This window comes from Bison bison, unplaced genomic scaffold (genome assembly GCF_000754665.1).
Source record: "Bison bison bison isolate TAMUID 2011002044 unplaced genomic scaffold, Bison_UMD1.0 scf7180017864142, whole genome shotgun sequence".
Taxonomy (NCBI): domain Eukaryota; kingdom Metazoa; phylum Chordata; class Mammalia; order Artiodactyla; family Bovidae; genus Bison; species Bison bison.
The window spans coordinates 591,213-601,773 of NW_011494714.1; the positions used below are offsets into that span (position 1 = coordinate 591,213).

The 10,561-nt window shown below is 35.4% G+C and overlaps 1 protein-coding gene and 1 pseudogene across 1 annotated transcript in view; one reads left to right on the forward strand and one right to left on the reverse strand.

The window, feature by feature from the left end:
• Window positions 1-1,189, reverse strand: part of LOC104988790 — a 2,695-nt pseudogene extending 1,506 nt beyond the window's left edge.
• Window positions 1-4,955, forward strand: part of KIAA0101 (KIAA0101 ortholog) — an 8,297-nt gene extending 3,342 nt beyond the window's left edge. Inside the window, exon 4 of the mRNA XM_010840193.1 lies at window positions 3,941-4,955. Within this exon, the coding sequence (XP_010838495.1) occupies window positions 3,941-3,986 (46 nt within the window). The 3' untranslated portion in view covers window positions 3,987-4,955. The remainder of the gene's footprint in view (window positions 1-3,940) is intronic.
• Window positions 4,956-10,561: the final 5,606 nt, after the last annotated feature.

Here is a 10,561-nt window from a genome sequence, read left to right on the forward strand (position 1 = left end):
CACTGGGTAAAAACCTCTCCTCACACTCAGCGCTACCAATTTTCAACAACAAACATATTTTAAGAATCTGGGGGAAAAATACTTTTAGGAGGAAATAAACAAGGGAAACCTGCTTTTTAAATAGATTTATGAGAAATAGTGCAGACTCTCTAAAGAGTGTTGAAGTTTTCATTTCAAAAATAAATTATTTGACTGGAGGTGGGGCGTGGTGAGTGTGGGTGGTATGACATCACTGCCATTGTGAAGCCTTCTGGTTTAAGACCCTGCTAGATACCTCCCAGCACCAGCCAGGAGCAGGTGATCCTCCTGGGCACCAAGCAGCAAGCCGGCTCAAGGCGGAGTGAGGAACATGGACAAGTGGGCGGTGGCCGGGCTCACGCTGGGGCTGCTGCTTCTGGTACTGCTCCTACCCAAGCAAGTTTATTCATCCGTTCCTTTAACCAGCACAGAAGGTCCTCCAGTCCAAACCACAGCTGTCAGTTGTGCCTTGCGGTCAACAGCTAGTCTCCTTGTTGTCTTGCTTGCCCTTCTACATCTCTACCATTAAGAGACTTGGCCAAGAAACATCTAGGTTTACCAACCCATATTCTAAAGCCCAGTCCGCAAGGCATCTAGAAATTCTGTGTCAGGAAGAAAATGAGAAAGTCTTCATCAAATCCATTAATTCTACCCCTTATTTTATTAAGGCAGAAAATGTTGAGAGTCTCAAATTGGATTAGTTTAAAGAGCATCTGAAGGATTTAAGCAGATAATGACAGCCAATATTAAATCTCCTGGAGTTTCATCATAAGAATGGAGACAATATCAGGAATTAATGATGTGATTAAATGTAACAAGAAACATGGACACTTCAAACTGTACCTTGCATCTAGATAAGAATAATTGCATCTTCATCTAGAGAAAAAGGATGAGCTATGAAATGGAGATTCAGTTTTCATTTTGGTTCAAGAACTCTAGAAGGTAAACAATTAGGTGATGCAAAAAGCGTCAGTGATTCTGTTTACGATGTACACTGGAAGGAATCAGCAGTTATTAAATCCTCTGTGTATTGTTTCAGCAGTCCTGGTTTAATGCTGATACACTCTCCATAAGGTTTTACATTGTTTTCATTGTTCTCTTGGGAACTTAACTCTTTTCCTCTGGGCTTTTGAATTTGACTTTGCATTTGGATTTCTGTAATAACTGACATGTTCCAGGGCAATAATGGGTTGGAATATACTATAAATCCAAACATAGGTAATCCCTGCATATGTACTTAAAAGTCAAATTACAGTTATTTCCTGTAACACATTCCCATCCAACAGTAGTGCCAGATTAGTTTAGCTAATTCTGATCTCTTAACTTTATTCCAAAGATTAGAAGTGCATTGACTTCAAACAATCTTAAAATATTGCTTTTTATTTCTGCATGTACTGAATAATTTTTAAAACCTAAAAATTGATGTTTTGAAGGCATGTTTGATAAATTTGGAAATTAAGAGGCAAATATATGAAGGAAGTGAAAAATAATGTGTATTAGGTAGTTGGGAAGTGAAGACTGGAAACTTGCCTGCATTAAATTCATAACTGTTTTGTGCTTTCTGTAAATACACATTTATATATTAAACTTGATGAATAAGAATAGCTGCATGTGGAACACTTTTTACATCAGTCATTATTTTTAGATAATTCTAAACCTAAGTGGACTTGATTCTGGAAAGTAAAACTTTAGAACTGCCTTGATGTATAGAAATCTTTTTAGAAGTAGAAATCATTGGTTTACATGTTCATACAATGATGCTTAAATGATAAGTATTCAATACTTACAGTACTCTAAATAAATTTTAACCAATATTTGTCATCTTTAGAAATGTAAACAGGAACAATAGACCTAACATCCATCTCAAGTTATGTGAGATCCATGTGTGTGAATGAACACACTCTTACTTCATATCTGAACACTGTACACCTATTTTGGATTGTACATTGTGTTTGGATTTGATTTGCATTGAACACAGCTAGATAAAAATAAATGGTTAAAGAGGAGTTTTAAAAAAGGAATTAACATATAAAAATGATATTTTTGCATCTAAAATTTTAAGACAATATTGTTCATAAGATCATTTAGTAAATTATTATTGAGTGCTTACTATTCAACCTATGAGATATTTAAAAGGAATGTCAAATTCTGGAGCAGTAGCTGAACTTTATACTTTGTTGTTATATCACTATTATCATTTCTGTTAAAATCAACAAGAAAGAGGATACATTTTTGGATAGAGTTTTTTTTAACAGACTTGTTATCATGATCCTAAAAGTCTCTTTTAGGATCTTCTTCTCATTTACTGGCACCATTCTTCCTTATTCTTTCTCATTCTAATATGAACAAACTAACAGTCAATATTCAAGAATATTCAACAATCCTCTTGAATTATTTGTGACTTCAATTAAAGAAATAAAATATTTTGCAATATAGCCAAATATGGCTATACCATTGATCATCATAGCAATAAAACCTATATTGCAGGTTTCCTATCATATAGTGAAAGGTTATACATATAGTCTCATAAAGAACTTTGATCCATAGTATAATAAAATCTGTGACATAAAACTAGGTAATGGAGGTTTATCTTATTGCTTTAGGCCTCTTTCTTAGATTTGTTATTGTTTGAGAGTTGCATTTATCCCTTTATAGTAAATCAATTGATTTGTAAATTGATAGTAAATCAAAAAGATTGACTTTTTTCTCCCAGTTTTACTGAGATGTAATTGACAAACAGCACTATGTAAGTTTAAGGTATACAGTCTAGCGATTTGACTTACCTACATCATGAAATGATTACCACAATAGGTTTAGTGAACATCTATCTCGTATTGATGCATTAAAGAAATAGAAAATTTTTTTCCTTGTGATAGGAATTCTTTCAATAGTTTATTATTGATTATAAATAGAAAACTATCAGTATATCAGAAGGACTTCTATTATAATCTCCCTAGTTCTTTATCTGGAATATGGCTACTCTTATGGCTTTATTATTCTCACAAAGGCAGGGTAAATTTCCCTGTTGCATAGGGGAGAATCTGAATCAAGAAAAACTGTCTTCTTAAAACCTTAAATCAGGTCTTTGAAGAAAAGAATTTTTGAATTACAATAGTGTTCATTTGTTAACTTCATTTCATTTCCAGGAAAGTACAATGAAGACCTCTTGGTAATGTAATAGTGGATGAGTCAATGGTAATGTTACACCAAGTCAGAATATCCTTGTTTTAGCTTCCTTCTTTCACCTTCTAGCTCTATGTCTAGATCTAATTTGAAAACTGACTGTTTTAGGATAGATCTCACAAATCTTTACCAGCTCTAAAAAATTCTGATTTAAAAATTTTAATTGACTTTTTCTCTATAAAAATTATACTGAGTACCAGAGGACTTCGGGATAATGTAAGTTGTTTTTCAAAAGCTATGTTTACCATATGCCAACAATACAATTTGGGCATTTTCTAACTAGATAATACATTCATAAATTCCAAAGGATATACAGTCAAATATGACAACTTGGTGTTTTCTCTGTTCAAGTGGATTGGTTGAATTTTTTTCTTTCTATTATCACAGAGTTCTTGCTGAAGGATTATACTGCTTCATCAATCTACTTAACACATTGAAAGAAGATATTATAGAAATAGAGATTCCCTCTTAAATAAAAATGGCAACATATTCTAAAGGAGAAACTGACTTGGCAAATTAAGAGGCAAAATAGATTAAAAATTTTTGTCACTTTAGTATTTGGAATCTGTAGGGATTTGTCAGTTTATGGGAGTTTAATTTTCTCTTATTTCTAGTCACTTGACCAGATCCACTGCACTGTTAATGTTCTTGATTTACGTAAGTTTTTAAAAACTATTCATGTTTTGTTTTTAAAACATTGGACTCAGGTGACTACTGAAGTTCTCTTTTCTTTCCACAGAGCATGTCCTTTGCCACCTGATCACACAGATGATGAAAAAGAATAGAACTTTCTTATTCACCCTTGACTGTTGTCTCCTGTTTACTCTGGTATTCTAGGATGTAAATTTGCATAAATGTATTCGTTCCAATTAGTTTTGTTGAGTAGACATTTAATTTAAAAAATGAGGCTTACATTTAGTTATTCAAAAGCAAGTAGTTATGATACTGGAAAGTTTGTAAGATTAATTACGGTTAACATAGTATTTGGTTTCCTTTACCTATTATTAAGCTTTTTCTTGCTAAAATTATTACATGATATTCTAATTATGAATCTGCTGTATTTGAGATTTGCTTAGATCTTTGTACTGTTGCCATTTTATTGGCATTTGATTATTGGAATGATGCCATATTTTTCTTCCTTTTATTTGCTTTAAAAAAGCAGAGGTAGATTTTTGCACATTTAAAAAGTAATGTTAATTAAACTGAACCTATACCCTTTTTAAGAAAGGGGGCCAAAGAGGCAATGTTGCAAAAATCTGGATGGCTGTCTACTTTCTCCTTAGAAAAATTTACAGGCAGTTTGGTCCTAAGGTTTAAAGAATTAATAAAGCTTCTGAAAACAACAGCAAAAATATAAAATTTTTTTTATAGTGGAATTCCATAGTGGAATCAGATAGGAAAATTACATAGACTACTTTAAAAGAGAGGAATTTCCCTAGAATATACCTTTGGTTTAGTGTCATAAAATATTACCCTTTGGGCCTATGCTTTTAAAGTTGGAAATCAATAAAACATGAAAGACAGATCGTGCCATAAACCCAGAACTGTCTAAAGTCCTTAGAGCTACTATCATGCTTTTCAAGATAACCAGGGGTATAATCGAAGTGGATATAGTAGTACTTAGTAACTGATATTTTTCTTCCTCATCAAGCTTTTTCCTCACTGACTTCCTGTTATCAAAGTTAGCCATGTTTAACAGACATACTTTTCTGAAGTTTGTTTTTAATAAATGAATACTTATTTTCATAAAACTATCCAAGTGTGTGCTTTCTAAGATTTTATCCTGCTAGGTATTTCTATTTTATTCCTTCCAAATGCAAATCACTGTACAGACCTGATTTTATGAACTTCCAAAGTAAGTCCTGATGACTATAGATTACATTTTTTGCTTAGATATTAAACATACTGTTACTGAATTGGGACCAGAGTTTTATCCTAAGTTCTTCCTTGATAATTAGGCTTTTGATGGATTTGAAACCTGATTTGCTGTTTTTCATTGATGGAGAGAGGAACTTGATGGAAAATGTGTCTAATGAAGTCTAATTTTGATATATAATTGTTTCCCAAAAAATTTGACCTAAAGAAACTGCAGTCTTTTCAAATACAATCCTTTCAAAATATACAATTGTTAGTGATGTCTAACTATATTAAGGAGGGCATGGAAACCCACCCCAGTATTCTTGCTTGGAGAATCCCATGGACAAAGGAGCCTGGTGGGTTACAGTCCATAGGGTCGCAAAGAGTTGAACACAACTGAAGTGACTTAGCAACAAAGCGACTTTATTAGGCAGACTTCCCGGGTGGTGCAGTGGTAATGAATCCAGCTGCCAATGAGGAGATGCAAGAGACGTGGGTTCCATCCCTGGCAAGAGATGCAGGTTCGATCCCTGGGTCAGGAATATCTCCTGGAGTAGGAAACGGCAACCCACTCCAGTATTCTTGCCTGGAAAATTCCATGGACAGAGGAGTCTGGCAGGCTACAGTCCATAGGATCATAAAGAGTTGAACACGATTGAGCATACAGCACATACATACAACTTTATTAGTCAGAGGTCTCATGTCATCTGTTTCCTTGTCAAAGCTTTTTTAAAATGTAAATTGTCAGTTTAGCTCCTTCTAAACATAAGTATGATCATTATGGTGTGATCACTCAGCTAGAGCCAGACATCCTGGAGTGCGATGTCAAGTGGGCCTTAGAAAGCATCACTACAAACAAAGCTAGTGGAGGTAATGGAATTCCAGCTGAGCTATTTCAAATCCTAAAAGATAATGCTGTGAAAGTGCTGCACTCCATATGCCAGCAAATTTGGAAAACTCAGCAGTGGCCACAGGACTGGAGAAGGTCAGTTTTCATTCCAATCCCAAAGAAAGGCAAATGCCAAAGAATGTTAAAACTACTGCACAATTGTAGTCATCTCACACACTAACAAAGTAATACTCAAAATTCTCCAAGCTAGGCTTCAATAGTACATGAATGAAGAACTTCCAGATGTTCCAGCTGGATTGAGATAAAGGCAGAGGAACCAGAGTTGCCAACATCCGTTGGATCATAGAAAAAGCAAGAGAATTCCAGACAAACGTCTACTTCTGCTTCATTACGTTAAAGCCTTTGTGTGGATTGCAACAAACTGGAAAATGGTTAAAGAGATGGAAATAGCGGACCACTTACTTGCCTCCTGAGAAATCTGTATGCAGGTCAAGAAGTAACAATTAGAACTGTATATGGAACACCAGACTGGTTCAAAATTGGGAAAGGAGTATGTCAAGGCTGTATGTACTGTCACCTCGCTTATTTAACTCATATACAGAGCACATCATGGAAAATGCCGGGCTGGGTGAAGCACAAGCTGGAAACAAGATTGCCGGGAGAAATATCAATAACCTCAGATATGCAGATGACACCACCCTTATCGCAGAAAGTGAAGAGGAATGAAAGAACCTCTTGATGAAGGTGAAAGAGGAGAGTGAAAAAGCTGGCTTAAAACTCAACATTCAAAAAACGAAGGTCATGGCATCCGATCCCATCACTTCGTGGCAAATAGATGGGGAAACAGTGAGAGACTTTATTTTCCTGGGCTTCATCATCACTGCAGATGGTGACTGCAGCCATGAAATTAAAAGACGCTTGCTCCTTGGAAGGAAAGCTATGACCAACCTAGACAGTGTATTAAAAAGCAGAGACATTACTTTGAATTGATGCTTTTGAACTGTGGTGTTGGAGAAGACTCTTGAGAGTTCCTTGGACTGCAAGGAGATCAATCCTGAATATTTTTTGGAAGGACTTAGGCTGAAGCTGAAGCTCCAATACTTTGGCCATCTGATGTGAAGAACTGACCCATTGGAAAAGACCCTGATGCTGGGAAAGATTGAAGGCAGGAGGAGAAGGGGACGATAGAGGATGAGATGGTTGGATGGTATCACCATCCAACGGACATGTTGACTCAATGGACATGAGTTTGAGCAAGCTCTGGGAGTTGGTGATTGACAGGGAGGTCTGGCGTGCTGCAGTCCACAGGGTTGCAAAGAGTAGGACACGACTGAGCAACTGAACTGACTGAAACATAAGTACAGGCTCCCTGTTTTACGCTGAAACTGAATCAAAAAATGAAATGTATATATTAAAAAGATAAAGTAAGTTTTAATTTTGTACCCTTCTTCACAAAGTTTAACCTGGCTTTTCTTTTTGAATGGATTATTCAAATAATTAGTGTTAAATTCCTGAGCAAACAATGACTAAAGCTACTGTTCTGGAATTTTTGAATGCTAATGGAATTTGTGAGGTTCATACAAATTATGTATACATAATTTCAACAGGCAGATAATACTATAATGAAAATTATAGTCTGCTCAGGTTTATTTATGAGATGACAAATACCATTTTTTTAAAAAAAGCAGAAAAATAAAGCCTAAACTAACTGAACTTTTCCCATATTATATATACACTGCTTCCAAATCTCATCGTATGTTGAATTCTTCATGCTAACTCACTTTTGGAAAAATTGAAGATTCAGCTGAGTCTTAGTCCACCTAACATTGTTGCAATGGTTCCTTTTACCTTTGAGGATAGCCTATGGAGGTGGGGAAGATTTTCACTGAATTCCCCAAAACTGGGAGGAGCATTAGAAGCTATCTTATTCAACTCAAGCTGCCTATAGCTTTTCAGTAGATGGACTGTTTTATTAGCTGGCAGTGCTAATTGAAAATGCTATGAGTTAAAAATTTGATTTTTGGACTTTCCTGGTGATATAGTGGATAAGAATTCACCTGCCAATGCAGGGGACAAGGGTTCAATCCCTGGTCTGGGAAGAGTCCACATGCCTCAGAGTAACTAAGCCCATAACTACTGAGCCCGCTTGCTGCAACTACTGACACCTGTGCACCGGAAGCCTGTACTCTGCAACCAAAGCCATCATAACGAGAAGCCCATGCACCACAATGAAGAGTAGCCCCCGAATGCCAACCAAAAGAAATTAAAAAAAATTTTTTCTTTACTCCCCTCCTGTTCTTGGTTCTATCCTTGAAATAACAGAACAAGTTTCTCCTTTCCAAAACAACCTTCAAGTATTTAATAATAGTTGTTATATCTTTAGCCTTCTCTTCCTAAGTCTAAACATTATATTGCTTATGTCACACGCATCCTAAGTGAGTTTCTATAAGTCCCTAGTGCAGGGGGCCATGCCTTGTGTGTTGTATATTGCTTAGGCAGATAAACAGTAAATCTAGCTTTTTCTTCTAACTGATACCAAGTATTCATTAATTTTGGTATCTTTATGTTTGTCTATTTTGTCTTTTGTATTCGGAGATGCCAATGGAAGTCTAAGAATATTTGAATATTTAAATATTAATCATTGATTAACAATATTGGGTTTCCAAAAAATAAACATTAGATAACCTAATTCTTTCTTAAATGATTACAAAGGACAATTTAAAAAATGACAAAAAGCTTTGAAGAGATTGAGAAAAAGGCTAGAGGTATCTTGTATTGATCTGAAGGATGGAGGTACACTGTTGACCTTGAAGGCTGTTTGAGATCTATCCTAGATTTGAGAGCACTGTCTTAATTATGGTTCATATTAAGAATATGGATTCCTGGGGACTTCCCTGGTGGTCCAGGGGTTAAGACTCTGCATTTCCATTACAGAGGTTGTGGGTTCTATCCCTGGTCAGGGAAGTAAGAGCCCACATGCTGCATGGCATGACTGAAATAAGTAAATAATAAAGTTTAAAAACTAAAAAGTTGATACGGATAATAGTTTTTAAAAAAAAGACTATAGAGTTCTGTGATACTGCTCATAAAATCCTGAAAGTGTAGTTAAGCTCACATAGCTAGTTTTAGGTGTGGACTGTGCTATATAGTTATTTATTTGGATTTTAAAATATTTATCAATATTTTAGGTGGATTTACATACAATAAAATGCATATGTTTTCAGTGTACAAGTTTTCATAAATGTATACACATATACTATACATCTTTAGAGGTTTCCAAATAATGAGTGTATTGAAAATGATGGAATTAAATAAGTCAAGTGATCATTTAGGAGTCAAGCCAGGTATTCATACACCTACACAAAACTGAATAATTTTTTAAAATTGTAAGAAGAGAGGGTGTAAATGCTACTGTATGTCATATTTCTTCAGACAACAGGAAAAATGAATGATGCATAGGAATTTGCAGTTTTATATTGGCTTAAACTACCAACTATTACCCAATAAAACATTTCTTTCTATAGAACAAATTTATTGTATTTATATTTTTAATATTTAAAGACATCTAAGTCCATCATAGTTTCATTTTAGATAAGTTGTTGCTCATTGGGCTTATTGTTTACTTTTCTAGTTAAAAATTTTAAAATATTTAACCTGTTGGCAATTGAAATACCAAGCTCTATTTTGCTAATTACAGCCAGTGTATTTTTAAAGAACAATTAATTGTCCTTTAAGGCTGACTAGATGTACTCAGATTCTATTTGCATTTTGTTTGTGTATACTCCCACATGTATGTATGTCCAGGGCAAGGGTTGAAATGTTTTAGACTTCTTTAACAACCTACTACTGACATTTGAACCTGAAGTTATTTCCCTCAGGTTTTGCTGAATAGACTCTCTCTGGTGAACTAATTTAACACTGTCTCACATGTACAGGAAACTAACAGATCTGCTGTTTCTTTAAAATTACCAAAGCTCATTCCTCTGCCCTGGCTAGGTGGACAACTGTTCAATATTGGTGACTAAGGCTATCATAACCAGTAAAATTATCATGCCCAAATTATTAGGACCAATAGCCAGTAGTTGCTAAGACATTCACTGCCATGGACTAGAGCAGCGGTCCCCAACCTCTGGGATCTAATGCCTGATGATCTGAGGTGGAAGTGACGTAATAATAGTAGAAATAAAGTGCATAATAAACACAATGTGCTTGAATCATCCTAAAACCATTCCCCCCAACCCAGGTAGGTGGAAAAATTGTCTTTCATGAAATTGGTGCCCAGCGCCAAAAAGGCTGGGGACTGTTGGACTAGAGAACAAATTGAGGAACTACTATTAAGCTTTATTGTGATCCACACAGTCAAAGGCTTTGGCATAGTCAATAAAGCAGAAATAGATGTTTTTCTGGAACTCTTCCTTTTTCCATAATCCAGCAATAAACCGTGGACAATTCTGAAAGAGATGGGAATACCAGACCACCTGACCTGCCTCTTGAGAAACCTGTATGCAGGTCAGGAAGCAACAGTTAGAACTGAACATGAAACAACAGACTGGTTCCAAATAGGAAAAGGAATACGTGAAGGCTGTATATTGTCACCCTGCTTATATAACTTATATGCAGAGTACATCATGAGAAACTCTGGGCTGGAAGAAG